Raw genomic sequence first — 16,631 nt, forward strand, 5'->3', positions numbered from 1 at the left:
TAGTTTGTGCGATAAATTTTAATTCATGGTTTATTCTAATTTGTAAGCATAAATTTAAATTTGATTTTATATGATACTACATATTGATCAAAATTATACAATAATGCAATGTGAATTTTCAGTTTCATCAGACTTACTAACTTTTAAGCAAAAAGTTGTTTATTTTATTGTTGATAATTTTCCTTTTTTTTTCCTTAAAATAATTCATCTTAATGTAATTTTAATATTAATAATTATATCTAGGAAGAACTCTGTTAGTTTACATTGTACATTACATTTACATATACTTAATGCAATGCAGTGTTGAATAAAACAAAACAAAAATATACAAAAAGCGTTTATTAAAAATAAAACAAAAACAAACACAAAACGCATTGTCCATAATTTACGTTTTGCTCAATATCCATACTTAATTAAATTTTCTAAAAAAGAAATATCTCCATAATTCGTAGTCGTATTAAAAAAGGAAGAAAAACATTTATACTAGAAACACAGCGCAATGTAAACAAAAATTCCAACAGGTTAAAAATTTTACAATGAATAATAAATGAAATTTATACATTTATTTTTATGAGCTAATAGCATCATATCAATGTATGAAATCCAAAAACACTTAATGCATTTATATTAGTATGAAAAAAACAAAAATCGTGAAATCATGAAACAAACGATTTTTATAAACGATTTTTTTCATTAAATTTTTCTAAGAAAATTTCAATATTTCTTTTGTTTTTGCACTTCAAATTGATGTGGTATTTGTAAAAATAATTCTAAACAAAAAATTTTTAATTTTGCAGTAAATAGACTTTCATTATTTATTTTCCATTTTATATTATCCAGGAGAAAATTAATTACATTTACATAATTATATTACTCGCTTAAACTAAATGTACAGTTACTATATCCACTACTGAATATCTTACAAATATATACTTTCTATTACAAAATATACACAATTATCTGAAAATTTACGATGTAAAAATTAAAAATTCCTTTCAGAAAATTTCTTATACAATTTAAGGGAAAGGTTAGTTTTTTTCTATTTATCGTTTTTTCCACGTTAAACCTTTCCAATAAGTATCATAAAGGATAATTTTAATACCAAATATAATTGCTTTCTTCATTCAAAGTAAAGGTAGGCCAACCCGTAGTGATACTTTCCTATTAATACTGTTACTGCAATATATTAAAAACTTTGATTACTTGATTTTCAATAAGTAAAACACATGATAAAGATTTAAAAAAATGGAAATTGCTAATTTTTTCAAGTAATTGGAAAAAGTTACTTAAATTTTAATTATTAAGCAAATAAATAAGCTCTCAAACTCGCAAAAAAAATAGAAACCACGAATCTATTAAAAAACATTGTACATTTCTTTAATTCCATTTTTTTTGCAAAGTGCTACAAATTTTAAAGTGTATTGAACCACAATATCGTCCAAACTTTCTACACTTTTAGAAGTGAATTTTAAAAATTTTATTATTAAAATTAATGTATTTAAATTCCAAAATTTATTTTAGCAAATTTATTTATTAAATAGCAAGTAATAATTTTTTGGTGTCGATTAAACCGTAACATTATTCCAATTTTGAACAACTTCAATAAGCTGCATAATTTAAAGTTATTATCGTGAAAATTAAATCTAAGCTGCATAATTTAAAGTTATTATCGTGAAAATTAAATCTAAGGTGCATAATTTAAAGTTATTATAGTGAAAATTAAATCCAAGCTGCATAATTTAAAGTTATTATCGTGAAAATTAAATAATCTTAAACTTGATAACATGATTTTGTGGTTCAAGAACAGCTGAAATATGGTGCGCGTTTTTCCTCTAATTTAACTCATTTTTTTTTAAGTTTAAGCAAAAAAGGATAATAAAAAGTACAGTAGAAGTATATCTGGAATTACAATATAGTTGACAACCTGGAATAGAACTCGATAAAATGTAATTTTTTGCACAATATTTGGAAATACATAACACACATAATAGAGTATAATTTAGTCACAAAAACATTACAATAGATAATTCGCTCTTACATTCACGATAGATACATACAATAATCACAATAATAAGAATAAAAAGTTTCAAAGCCAAACAAAACATATTTTCAAAGGGAAATGAACTAAATTAGCAATTTAATGCCAAAAACTCTGAAATAAATGCATAACAACAAGCATTACAACCACTTACTTAATATGTATATAAAAGCTCACTTTTTTTTTTCAGAAACTACGTATGATTAGAAGGTACAGTATAAAAAGGTTTGACAACTACTACACCTAATTTACAGTTTTTTACCTATTTTTTTCTCGTTTTCTTAAAAATGATTTTTTTTTCAATTATACACACATCACTGCAACTGCAAAATTCGCCACAGTTTTAATGCTCATTTAAGAGCTATTGGGCAATATTCAATTCATTAGCAGCGTGAAAAGCATCCACCATATGAAGTGATAAAAATAAGTAGCAAATACTTTATATTTTTTTTCCTTTTAACCATTAAAAAGCTTCTCTTCTGTTCAAGGTACAATGCATACTTTAGTAGAATAATTTGAATAAGCTATAAAAACATTTTTGTTGATGAATCCTGTATTTAGAAATATAAATGAATGAAATATTTATTTTGGTTTTACTCTGACACACAAAAAAGAAAAATATTTACTTCATACTATCACTTTAAATGTTTTTCAAAAAATATTATAATAAATTTAAAAAAGAAAACATTTATATGGTCCTTTTCAAATTAAAAACAAGTCTAAAGATTAAACACACTGAGCTCAAAAACTAATATTTAATGCAGGAGAAAAATTTAAAAAACACATTATCGAAATCTTACAAATCAATTCAGGAAATTAGGACTAAAGACAGAACTTGTTTAATTGCTTGCTAAAATACCAAACCTTACTAATAATTGCAATTTAATTTCTCTAGGTTTTCTCTTACAAACCAACAGGTTTTGTTATATTCTTTATTTCAGATATTTATAACAATTTTATTTCCTTTCACTTAAACATTAATTTCCGATCCTTTAATGTATATATTTTATATTAAGTATCTATTAAGGTAGGATAATACGGAACACTCAGTAAACCCTCATGAACGTATTTAGTTAAAACTTTTTAAATTTTGCTTTTCAGCTTTTTAAATTTAGTTTTTACCGTGTATTAATAATTAAAAAAAACAAATAGTTGAGAATAAGCAAAAATTCTTGGTAAAGTATTTATAAAAAACTGATGCCAAAATTTTTATAAGTCTTGAAATATTTGAAAATTCTCAGTTAAAAAAATTCGTCACGTTTTTTCATTAATACATTTTATCTTTGTCTCTTAGAAAATCAAAATAAATAATTATTGTGAAGAAAAAAAATTATTATTTTATATTTTTGTTATGTTATTAAAGTTTAATCAAAGCAAGCTTAATTTAAATAAGTTTTAGGCAGTTCCTTTAATAAATGTAATCAGCTCATATCAAAACTTTATGAGTTACATTAAAAAATATCTAACATTTTAGAATATTTTTTAAACTATTTTAATATAGAGTTTCAGATTAATATGTAATTAAGTTATTAAATAAATAATCCCAAGAAACTGAAACGGTAAGATATTACTTATTAAAAACTTCTATTTGCTGCAAAAAGATACGATATCGGACATAACAATCGACACGTTTCAAGATCTTAAAAACAGGCCCGCCATTGCAAAACAACAGGCAAAAACAAAAGTGATTTGAAATATAAACAATAAATATATTCATATTTCAAATCATTTTTACTTTTTCGCATTCACGTCTGGCAACTCTTGAAAATGGGCGTCTGTTTTTGAGCGCTTATAACATGCCGACTGTTATTTCCAATTTGTATATTTTTGAAGTGAATGAAGTTTTCAAGTTATACTAATATGTCATGTTTAATAGCAGTATCTCTATTGTACAATAACAGAATGTATTGTATCGAGTACAATTGAGAAGCTTCAATGTGTGTTATTATTATGTATGAAATGTTGGTGAGCCACCGCTGACGACAGCTAAAGTTCCACTTTTATGATGTCCTCGTTTCTTGGGATGCTTCTTCTTGTTCTTTTTAGAACGTCCAGCTCTTCTGCGTCGTTCGATTTCTTCTGGACTTGCTCCATCAACAGTTTCTGATATAATTTGCGGATTGGAGCAATCTATTTTCTTCATTGCCCTAAAAAATTAAAATTTAACTTTAAAAAGGTTTGAAATTCATACATTAGATATACCTTAAAGTACCACGATTTTTGTAAGAGGGACACAAAAACACATCTCCATCCAATGATTAAACAGGGTGGGTAGCCAAATTATTCAACAAAAAATAAGCACCTTTTAAGCACTTTTCAAGCATTTAAAAAAAAATCATAATTAGGCAGGGTTGGAAAGTTTTTGACAATTGACGGTTTTATCTTGTTTTTAACTGTCATGTCAAAAAAAAAAATTGGCATTGTTTTTGACAATTGTCAAAAATCATGAAATTTTGAGTCATGTAAAACGAATGGCGTTTTCATACGCTACGGGCTGGCAATACGCCGAAATAGATTGAGGTTGAATTAATTGTGAAAATGTTGAATAGAACAATGTGAACTGTGGTTTTTGCATAATTCGAAACGAAAATCAACATGGTAAAGGAAAAATCTAATTTTGAAAATGGGAACATTAAGCACTTTTTAAAAACACCCAATGAAAAAAGCACCTTTAAGGGCTTTTAAAAAATGAAAATCGAAAATAAGCACATTTAAGCACTTTTTAAAAACGCTACGCACCCTGTTAAAAAGAGGCGTTGTGGTGAAATCAAACCACTTGAATGTCAAATAATTATTTAGTTTATATCGTAATTAATTAATATTTGCAAAAGCTATAGCAAATCAATGATATATAAATATCCAAATAATGCAAAACACTCTAATTTCCTATAATTTTTCAGAAAACATTTATCCAACAAAACCTATCACCTTTTTAAAGATCATGATAAAATCTTTGAAAAAAGGTGGTGACTTTTATAAATGCGAATTTGTATTTACTATATTAAGCATGCTTCTTTTTTCAATAATATATAAAATACAAAATATAAACTATTCTGATTAGAAAACTGCTCAAAGAATTAACTAATTAAAAAAGTGTCTCGATAAAAATATAAATAAAATGCATTCGATTATTCAAATGAACATATAAACTTTAAAAAAAATTCACGGGGAACCAATGAAATAATCCAAGAAGGAAACCAAATTCTTATTAAAGATTTTGCTTAAATTTTCTCAGTTACTGTGGCCACAAGAATATGTAATTGGTATATTATATAATTGTAAAAATGACAAAAACTATCTACCATCTGCTTTTAATAATCTAAAAGTACAATTTTTAACCCATTTTATTTTAGAGAAAGATAAATTTGATGTTAAAATGAAAATATTTTAAATATTTTGTTAAACTAAAATAAAGTTAATTTTTATCTTTAAAGAGTACAAAGCATTTACAAAAAATTAGGCAGAATTCATATAATATAATAAATTGTTTCAAAATGCTCAGAAAGTAATAAAATTTCTATTCCGAAAAAGCTGATGAACTAACAAAACATTTAATGAAGATTTAAACATTGAATGAAATTCAAATTCCACAGAGAAACATTTCTGGAAAAGGAATTGTAACAGCAGATAATACTTCCACTAAGTTCATTTTCACTGATTTCCATTTTTACCGGGATTCTTAAAATTTAATGCTCAGAGAGAAGACAGTATTGCTGATTTCGGAAATTTAAGAGCATTTAGCGATTTGGCGAAAAATCAGTTTTGCGATCGATTAGTTTCCAAACGCGCTGCTGGCGATCAAAAATGATTCTTTAAAGACCTCTTTATTTTTCTAAGGCGAGGAAATCTTATAAATTCTGTAAATCTTATGCTGACTCGTCAGAAAAGTTTCATAGTTATTTCAGCATTACTTTGTTCGTATTTTGGTGTTAAAATTTTGTTCTGAATAAAAAGTAAAACTAATGATTTTAACTAACGGTTTTATTTTTAACGTTAGTAAAAAAATATAATCCTTCCTTAATATAAAAAAATTTAAATTTTTCATTCGGCATTTAGTATTCCAAAATTCAAAAGTCGCTTGCTTCTTGTATTGTAGAGAACAAAAGGTTCATAGTCAAAAGAACAAAATGTAGATTTTCAGATCACAATTAATTTTTTCGTTTAAAATTTCATAAATTCTATAAAAAAAATGCATTCATATTTTAATTAGTACGCAACCAACTGATCGATATTACTTTAAGGTATTTGATTTTATTTTCTAGTGTGATATTCTTAACTTTTAAAAAGTAAGCAAAAATATATTTTGAAATATAAATTTAATAAAATATTAAGATTGTTTGAAAAAATACAATACAATAATTATCTTAAAACACAAGATTTAAATTTTAAAAACCTGTATTTATTTCTAAATTTAAGTCATAAACTCAATTTCAAAAAAGGACTTCATTTTTAAACTCATATCTCAATTTATACATTCTTTTTCTTTTGAAAATCACAAATTTTAAAATTAGATTTAAATGAAGCCTTTTAGTTTAACTTTAAATATGAGGAAATTTAATATTCAAACTACGTTTTACTTTTAAAATATAATCTTAAGATAATTCTTCAATTTTAAATTCAAGCACTACTTTAAATTTTACAATATATCTGTACTTTTAACTAAAGTAGTAGAATTTTTAAATTAGTTAACTAAAGAAGTAGATTAAAAATGTTAGGTGTCAAATTAATTACTCGTCTTAACTATAACGCAAAGTATTCTTTTTTCAAAGGTAAGCTAAAGGGATTTTTTTCATCAATTTACTAATTCTATAATGTTTCATATGAAAATGTTTCAACCGATTCTATAATATTCCAACTTATATTTCTCAAATACTCTTCTACAATTGCTAAACAGATATAAAAAGAATTCCATTAATGGCATTCTAAATTTTAAAAAAATATGTATATGTAGAATCAATATAAAAATAGATTTCTCAATGTATTTAACTTATAATGTTGTTATAGTNGCAAAGTATTCTTTTTTCAAAGGTAAGCTAAAGGGATTTTTTTCATCAATTTACTAATTCTATAATGTTTCATATGAAAATGTTTCAACCGATTCTATAATATTCCAACTTATTTGTTATAGTTAAATTAATTTTAATATTTTTACTTTGCTTAGAAATATGGAAAGAAATTTTATTCAGTCACAATTTTCCTCTAGATTTCACTCTTAGGCATAAATTTTTTGTGCTGTACAAGAATTATTTTGAATATTATAAATTCATATAAATCATTAATTAATGTGCATTTTGTCTGAAGACTTTGCTATTCTTTTTATTCGTCAACATGGCAATTATAAAAATTTCGTATTTTTGCAGTTAACAAGCATAATTATTGCTTGAATAACTTCTGTAAGCTCAATAACGTCTTCGTTTTTCTTTTATTAAAAATGTTATGCATGTCTCAGATTTAAATGCTTCCAAAAATCATGCATAGTTACTATTTTTTTATGCTTATAATTCCTATGCACAAATGATGACTAAACTATAACGATTTTTTTTCTGACTTTATTCGATTTGCAATAAAGGAAAGATCGTTTTAATTCATACTGACAAACAAGTTTTCCTTTTCTTATCTAAGATCGTACCTGGCATTTAGAGAAAAAATAATAAATGAATTTTTTTTTTAAATTAATGTGTTACGATAATTTTAATTTATAATAATTTAATTTTGTTTTAGTACTTGCAAGCAATAAGCTGAGAAGGATCCTATTTTCGTGTCTCTCCAATATAGTAATTATCAGGTAGATCTGAAGAAAATGACCCAACTAAAATTAATAATGACCTAAAACTTTAAAAAAAGCTTTTCCTAGGATTAAACAGTAGGCGGTATATTAGATATTGAGGTTTTAATTCCCGTATTAGTCTTTCTATTCGAATTATATATTTAAAAACTGATATATTATAATTTTAACTTGCATATTATTATATTTATAAACATATCAGATACTTAAGGGTCTTTATTTTATGGGAATTGAAAAAAAAGAAAGTGAAATATTTAGAAAAAAAAAAGGAAAATAAAAGATTTTTTAAAGAGAATCAAAGAAAATAACTATAATGCAAAACAGCTTGAAAATTCAAAATTTTCAAACTGATAAATAAATTCAAAATATCTCTGTAGTTCAAGAACGTATAATATGTATTACATTGTGATTCTAAGTATCAAGTTTAATAAGTCAAGTAATCATAAATAATCAAGTTTTTTAGTGAAATTTGTAGGCGTTTTAGATCTTACAAAAGACTATAACATTTCAATTCATTTTAGAGATAGTTTTAGACAAATTTTGAAAAGGTGGGAACATACATTGTATTTAAACTTGGAGCTCTGAGAGCAATTCAGTTTAAATGTAATACACACTATTGTTTTTAGAATAGATTTATAATTCAGTTTACTAACTGGAATTCTAAATATAATAATTAAATAAAAATTTTAGTAAAAGTTTCCTAAATCTACCCTAAATATTTTTTTATTATAATTTAAAAGAGTGAATTCCGGACATTCACGTTGTTAATTGAGTCAATGTAAAATGTATTTAATGGTTGCCAAACATATAAAAAAAGGAGAGAGAAAATTAAATTGACGATTATTTAATAAGTAATTTTTGACAATGTGGAATAATTTTCTAAAAAGTTATCTAATGCTTTGATGCGTGTTCAAATGTAATAATCGAAACAGAGTGATATTTTTAATCAAAAAAAAGGGGATAAGAAAGCACCTCCAACTTATTTATTTACTCTTAAAAGGATTTTCGCACTGTTTTAAAGTATTTTCTTACACTTTCATGAAATATTTTTGCAACAAATTACAAATTTCTTTCACGTGAAATGGCAAAGATTACAAATTACATAATGATATCTACTTCGATAGTATTTTTTCCCTTTAATTTATTGCTCAATACTATATTATGGTCTAAAATTCAATAAAAAATTAACATGTTTTTTTAACCGAAAGCTATTTTGCTTAAGTAGAGAATATTGCGGCCATATAACACAAGTGACCGTAGAATTCAAAATATTTGTAGTTAACATTATTCTCCCACTTTCTGAAAATGCCCCATTTAACCCCTTCATTACTTTATTCACATGTCGTGATAAACGTGATTCTTTTTTCGCGTCCCATGGTGTCAAATGTGAAACAAGTGAAAACACGGACATGTTCTCAATAAAGTACTCTCGTATTTCATCTCGTATTCGTACACTAGTAATTTCTAACCACTCAACTGGCTACGTAGCAAATGTAATCTTGAAAACATGCAGTATAGATGGTGTTTTCAGTAGAAATGTAAACAATAACAATCTCGAGCTGTATGCCTGATCTAGTTCCGGTTAGAAAGTATGCAGCTGCTTACTACATGTTATTCTGCGTGGTGATATTTTCAAACGAAAAATTTTGTTTTCTTTAAGAGAAATAAATTAGATAATTTCTGAGCTCAAATCTGCCGTATTTCATAAGATATTAATGTTATTATGTAATTCTGGTGAGTTTGAAGTGAAAATTTGTTTTAGTTATTTAGAGATATATTGTTAAAAAAGGTGACATGGTTGCTAGATTTTGAATAACTCGCTTTTTTGGCAGTCTTGATATGGCCTCTTTCCGTAAGTTTATTGCTGTTTGTTCTTGTTGCAAGCTGTGCACCATCTTACGCTAGTGTTAACACTTTCGGCATTGTAAACACCAGTATTGTTAGCATTGTAAACACAAGTAATAAGTAATCAAATACATTGTTTGCAAGAATCTCAAAACACACTGATGCCAAATGGCTTTAAAATACAACGGAAACAGTAACCCGGAAATTTAGGCGGTACCGACCTTGCAGCGTTCCCTAGTGTAGAAAACACCATCCATACACAACTGTATGCGATAGGGAGTTTAATGTATTTGAATTAAAAATATTTCTGAAAGACGTAACCGGAATTGCGCATTATTTCGAGAAAAAAAAGTAGACTACCCAAATAAGGAGTAAATGAAAACAGCTTTATTTTAGGTAGATCGCAAATTCAATACTAAAAAACTCTTTTTTTATGCATTTAAACTGAAATAAAGTGCTTAGTGTGAGCTGTTTTTTTCTACTCACTTCACTTTTTCTTTCACATTTCTCTATTTAAACGTTAGTTCCATTATAAAAATGAAAAATTTCCCCCTTAAAAAAAACTTATGTTTTAAAAAAACCTATCTAGGTTAATCAAATACAGCCCATTGAATATCATTCCCTTTAGACTTTCGAAGCTCACTTTAGAAAGTGATATGACAAAAATGAGTGGTTCCTTTTTTTCGCCAAACTTTGTCACCCCACCTGACGAGAGTATTGTGCTGTCCCTGTCAAATTCAAAAGTCCCTGGAGTGACTCAATCTTTAAGAGGACTGCTTGCCAATGAAGATGGATTGCGCCAACCCAAGGAAGTGGCACTCCAACATCATCTGTCAACTCAAATGTGAGTCACAGAACTTTGGCGAGTTGTTCCAGACTACTTTCAGGGTTTTGAAGTGTCGGAAAGGGAAAATAAATTCAAACATCGCCAACGAAGGAACAGGAAATAGAAAGAGAGTAATAGGAATGAAAAAAGTAATTTATTTAGCTTTTTCCAGAAAGTTTTTGCGCTCTCGAAAATATGACAGATTCTGTGTCAACACACTTTTTTTTTCTGTTTTATGGAGTGGCAGAACTTTTTTATGACAGTTCACTTCGGAAGTGGAATGAAATAAACTGGCAGACAATTGAAATATGGGTTAGAGTGGTCTGACTGAGTTCTATAAGAAGACCCCAGATTTATAAATTACTTACGCAATTTCCAACTTTGTTTACTTTTAGGAACTACTTCTTTATTTCTAATGGATAATTTTATGCAGTCCTAACTCAGCAGAGAAAGCAGACAATGCTCTAACTTATGCGTTTCATCAAGAACAAAATTAAATTTAATAAAAAATTTGTTTCTAAAAATACTACTTTAATTTTATTGGAATATTTTAAATTATACTATCTAAGCCAGGTTTTTTTGTGCATAAATTAATACGTTATCCCTAGAATTAAATCATTTTGAAAATAAATTTGGTAACTAAACACATCCTTTTAAATACTACTTCAATTCTTAATAAAATAGTTTGAAAAGTTTGCCATTTTTAAAATAAACCATTTTTAAATGTTGCTTTTTAAAGAGGCCTAAGTCTTATTACCATCAAAAATTCAAAGCTATTTCTTATAAAACTTACAGTTTTATGCTATAATTTCTGTATCAAAAAACAACCATTAAATTCGTAAATCACTAAAATATTTGAAAACCAAAAATCTAGCTAATTGGGAAATTACTTATAATTAATAATTATTTTTTAAATATAATTTGTTTAAAGTAAGAAAAAAAGATCTACATTATTAAAAATACTTTAATAAGAAATTTATTATGGATGTTGTGTTTTATAAGGACAAATTTTTATCTCAATCTTAAAATTAAACATGAATTATGTGTGCTAAGGAAACTCCTATTACTTTGTTAAACGATGTCAAAATCGATGGTTTTAATAGTTTTGACCAGATGACCATCCACAAATTTTTCTCAGAAATTTTGAACACAAGAAAAAATTGCTGTAGTTTACAAAATTGCTGCAAAATTAGGAATAGTACATATTTCCTACATTCTGAAACAGTAAGTATTCATAGTTTTTTTTCCATTTCTCTCTTTCTTTGTCATTTTAGCTTTACGTTTTTATAATAGGCTACTTTTTCAAGAGAACTGCTTAAAGTTTTTTTTTAAATAATTTGAAATAATTTCTTAAAAAACTTAGCTTGCGTTAAAATTCAGACTAAACATGTTTTTGTTTTCGAATTCATAAAATAATTAGCATCACTGAATAATTAGTACTATAAGAGTTAAGTTCAACATAAATATTCAAACTTCATCGAAAATCTAATTATTAGATTATTCAGAATATTCAAGTTTTTCTGCGAATTGTCAAATGTATGAGTGTTAACTCTAATCAAGGATTATTGGTCATTAACGATTATATTAGTTAATAGTTAATGTGACTTTTAAGCATTTTTCAACTAAACTCAGTGGCGCAACAGCCCAAAGAGAGTCAAGGCCCAATATGCCCATCTCAGTTTTCTTGACCATGGGTTCTGGGGTGCAAGAGCAGGTGTTCCGGTCGGGTGGTCAGTCGGACGCTGAACCCCAGTGTTCCCAAGCATGTTTAGATCTCATTTTATCAACCCACTGAAAGGTTGAGTCAATCATGCCGGTTTCGAGGATAGAACCCCGGACCTGTGCCACCGCTCCTACTTAGTTAATGAGTCCCTGTTTATACTCATTATACACTGCTTGGCACTCATTTTATCGACCCCCTGAAGGGATGAAAGGCTGAGTCATCCTTGTCCGGCCCGGTGATCGAACCAAGGACCTGTGACAAGAGAGCTTGAAGCGTTACCACTCAGCCACCAGACGTCTTAAACAATTATTACTCTAATGAATAGTACTTTTCAACTATTATTACCTACCGAGAAAGGTTTATCTTTATCACGCGTGTAGAGGATTTTTCTTGAAAATTCAAATCAAAATACAGATTGATTGATTTAAATAAATAACAGAGTTTATGAATACGAATAACAATGTATAATTAAATCTGCTTACATATCAAACTATGTGTTTAATTTCCCGATGCATAGAATGTTTAACTGGAAAATTCAAACTCAAACAGTATTTTATTTCAGTAGTATTTGCACTATTAGCATTATATTTCAATGCAAAGCATTTTTATAAATTTTAAAAATGTGGGTTTGGTAGAATTTTTTTTATCGCTTTGAAGATTAGTTTTTTTTAAATAATTATTGTCGTTGCCAGCAGCCAAATCAAGTTTAAGTTTAGGACTACCAATACTCCATAGCCTCGTAATTTTGAACCCAATCCAGAAGACAAGGAAACTCCTAGATCAAGAATTGGGAGAAATTTGCCTTCGTGGAAGACTTTCTTAATGGAACTAACCCGCCCTTGCGATACGTGAAAAGGAAAAACACAAAAACTTCCAACGGTTAGCCTGATGACAAGACGACTCTTACCCATGATCCGTTTACCACTGATCAACGTCAACACTATTGACAGTGTGAGTCGGGTAACTCAAAACAAGTAAAAATAGTTACTTTGTTTTTAATCGAAATTATATTCAACCGTATTTTTAAATATAATCATTGTACCCATAAAAAATCATTGACTTACCATTGGCAAAAATTTATTTATTCAAAAAGGCGAAGTCATACAAGTATTAATTTCATACCATTCAACGCATTTTTTTATTTATTTATAATGAATTAAAGCATTTTAAAAAATTCAGAAAACGTTCAAATTACAAAGCAAAAATGCAATTCGCAGCATGGAACCTTTACTTAACGTTTTAAAATGAACAGTGAGCAACATATATAAAAACTTTTCTTTGAATAATTTATTCGATGAGTAAAGAGTAAATACTTTTATTTGCAAAAATTGGCTTTAAATATTGTATGAATCCTTGTTTACAACTGTGTTTCAAGTTTAACATAAAATATAAATCCAAGTTTATTAGTTGTTCGCCTTTAAATTTACCCAGCTTTGTTTTTTAAAAAATATTTTAGTCTCAAAAATTAATCACTGTATATCTTGCAAGTTTTGCTTACATTGGATTTTTTAAAACGCCGTTTACTAGTTGTTTTTTACCGGAACTTAGGAACAATATATGATCTTAAAAACAGCATTCATCAACAACAAAAAAAGTGTCACATCAGTTCTTTGAGTATTCAATAAAAAAAATGGGTTACTTTGGAATTGCGAAAGAAAGTGCCGTTGATTTACGACATAATTGTGCTCCTTAATTTCATTAGTTAATGTAATAAAGGAAAGGATAGTTGAAGAGCACTTGGCGAGCGAATTTTTATACGGAAATATTCTTGCACGAAATAGCTGAAAAAGCATATCCTCTGGAGATGTTTCTTTACCCAAAATCTGATTTTGTAGAAAAAAAATTCCGGAGGGAACGTATAAATATTGCAAATAAAATTTTTCTGGTTACAATCGCGTTAAATGCTTTTAAAATCATTTTTAATTTAACTTACATTTTTTACACAATGTACTGTAAACAGCGGCTGATCACCAAATGTTTTTAATATCGCTTTCCATTTAATTCATAATTCATACGCAGTGTGCATATACTACGACTGATCTCCATATGTTTTTAAAATCGCTTTCCACAACTTTTACGTAAAATATAAATCCAGAGCCGTACAGCGGCTGATCACATAGATCGAAAAACTTATTATTTGCGCCAAACTTATACTTTAAAGAAACTTTACAAGTAAACTTATTATTAATTTCTCGAACTTTTCCTTTTCTGATTTTTCAAGATATCTTGTGATACATTCGATTTGGTTATAAATTCTCTTCTGAAAACTGTTCTCTAAGTAAAGAATGATTTTTTTAAAATCTGTATTCGTCGATTTTCTGAGGAAATACACTGGACATACATTTGTAAATGTGCTATTCTAAATTGGTCCGATAATCAAATAAGTTGAATGCCTTATGAAATCAGTTAGCTCTTTGAAACTGGGTATATGCTTTAGCTGAGAAGACTAAGCTATCAATCATATGAAAGGGGGTTCGACTACCAGCATAGGCACTACAATATTTCCTCCATTCCTTCAATATATGAAGATTTCCACTTCCATGAACTTTTTATAAAGTCACTGGAATCCGTGTATTTATTTCAGTTGAGATGGCTGAGCTGTGAACCATATATATACATATTTGGATTCCAGTAATCAACGTAATTTATAATGGAGGGGAATTTAATTTAATTCTAAAGATTCGTGGCAAAGGTGGTCTTTATGGAACTCCTGTACATTAGAGACCAAAGCAAAAGGCAATTTAAAAAATTAGATTTTTGCACCATAGAATAAACAAGAAATATTTCTGAATAGATGGCGAACCATCTGACACTTATTTGGAAGATTTAAACTTCTAAAATACTCCAAGATAATCAAAAATTTCTCTTTCTTTGATAGTTCGCAACATACGGACTACAATGCTCAATTTTTTCATTATTGTGTTCTACTATGCCATTGTTGTAACATATGTTCTTTTTTTAATGGTTGACATCTTTTTTGGAATTTAAAAAATAGGTTTTTCCGCACTAAGAATGCCACCAATTTTGTATTTCAAAGTATGTCCTCGATTTTGTAATTGAGATCAATTTCAAAATTGACAAATTGCAATATCATTTTCAAAATTGATATAGGCTGCTAGGAATTTTGCGCTTTGAATCTCTTCTCTATAAGAGACTGTTTCTTGTACTTATTATAGACTATTGTATTTACTTGATTACTAATCTTCAACATCTCAGCAAGTTAACTGCTGCAGAGACAAACAAACTCGCCCATTCTCCATATTAACAAATATCTTTTTCGTTTCTTTTAGCATGAGGTTGTCTATGTTAATGCTACTGCCAAAATATAAGCTGGTGGCATGGATTCTTAAAATTAGGCCAATCCACTAGTAAAGAGGATCAATTAAAATACACATAGTACGCTGTCCGGAGATTGAAATATGTATTTGAGTTAGATAAAATTGGATATTAACATATTTCTTAGAAATATGTAAGAAATGTGCTAGAAATAGTTTTAAATGAATAAAAGTTATAGACAATCAAAAAATTAAGATTTGAGTTAAAAACTTAATCAATATAAAATATGTATCGTGTTTGTAGTAGAATCATTGTATTTTAAATGTATTAGTTAGGGAAAGGCATTCGATGAGCATGATTGAGAAAAAGTTTTACCAATATACATGAAAAATTTTTTAAATTATGAAATAAGATTTGAAATTTGCTACCATTTAATTTCGATAACGTTTTCGAATATTTTCAGCAATTTTCAATTATATCCTCAAATTCTTTCGATAGTGAATCTAAAGTCCATCTAGGCTTCATAATCAATTTTAAAGTTTATATTAAATAAATATTCATTATTACGTAAAATGAAACTAAGTTTAGATTATCGAAATGAAAAGTGCCTCACAAAAGATTATGTAGAAGGGTTAACCTGCAAAATAGAACTGTCTGAATAAATATAGGTTTCAAAAATAATAATAGGATTGGGAAACTAACTTTAAAACTAAGAAGATGAGTTATAAACTAAACTCACATTTCCTTGTTTTGATTCATTGTAAAAAATGGATACTCAAAATTCACGAAATTTTCTTTGTTTTTAGCGAAACTGTTTCCAATTGCTTGGAGCGAACGTTTTGTCAAACTGAGGACATTCATATTTTCTTAAGAGGCTGCAATTTTTGGCAGTAGTATTAGGTCTACTTCTCGATTAATACAATTGATTATTATATACAACGTAAAGCAGGTAGGAAATAAGTGAGTGAACTCTCCGTCACAAAGAGAAAGGAAATTCGAAAAACTTGCCTCCCATGCTAGCTTACTAACTCAGATATCATCCTATAATAAAATACAAACGGTATTATTATTCGATAAAAAATGCTGGAGAACTCTCGGAGTTAAATGAAATCTTACACGAATGACGAAGCGATTTTGT

At 27.5% G+C, this 16,631-nt stretch overlaps 1 protein-coding gene across 1 annotated transcript in view; it reads right to left on the bottom strand.

The window, feature by feature from the left end:
* Window positions 1–324: 324 nt before the first annotated feature.
* The window catches only part of LOC107452584 (secreted frizzled-related protein 5), a 276,833-nt gene continuing 260,526 nt past the window's right edge, over window positions 325–16,631 (bottom strand). Inside the window, exon 4 of the mRNA XM_016069089.4 lies at window positions 325–4,185. Coding sequence (XP_015924575.1) covers window positions 3,987–4,185 — 199 coding nt within the window. The 3' untranslated portion in view covers window positions 325–3,986. The remainder of the gene's footprint in view (window positions 4,186–16,631) is intronic.

This window comes from Parasteatoda tepidariorum, chromosome 4 (assembly GCF_043381705.1).
Source record: "Parasteatoda tepidariorum isolate YZ-2023 chromosome 4, CAS_Ptep_4.0, whole genome shotgun sequence".
NCBI classification, from domain to species: Eukaryota; Metazoa; Arthropoda; class Arachnida; order Araneae; family Theridiidae; genus Parasteatoda; species Parasteatoda tepidariorum.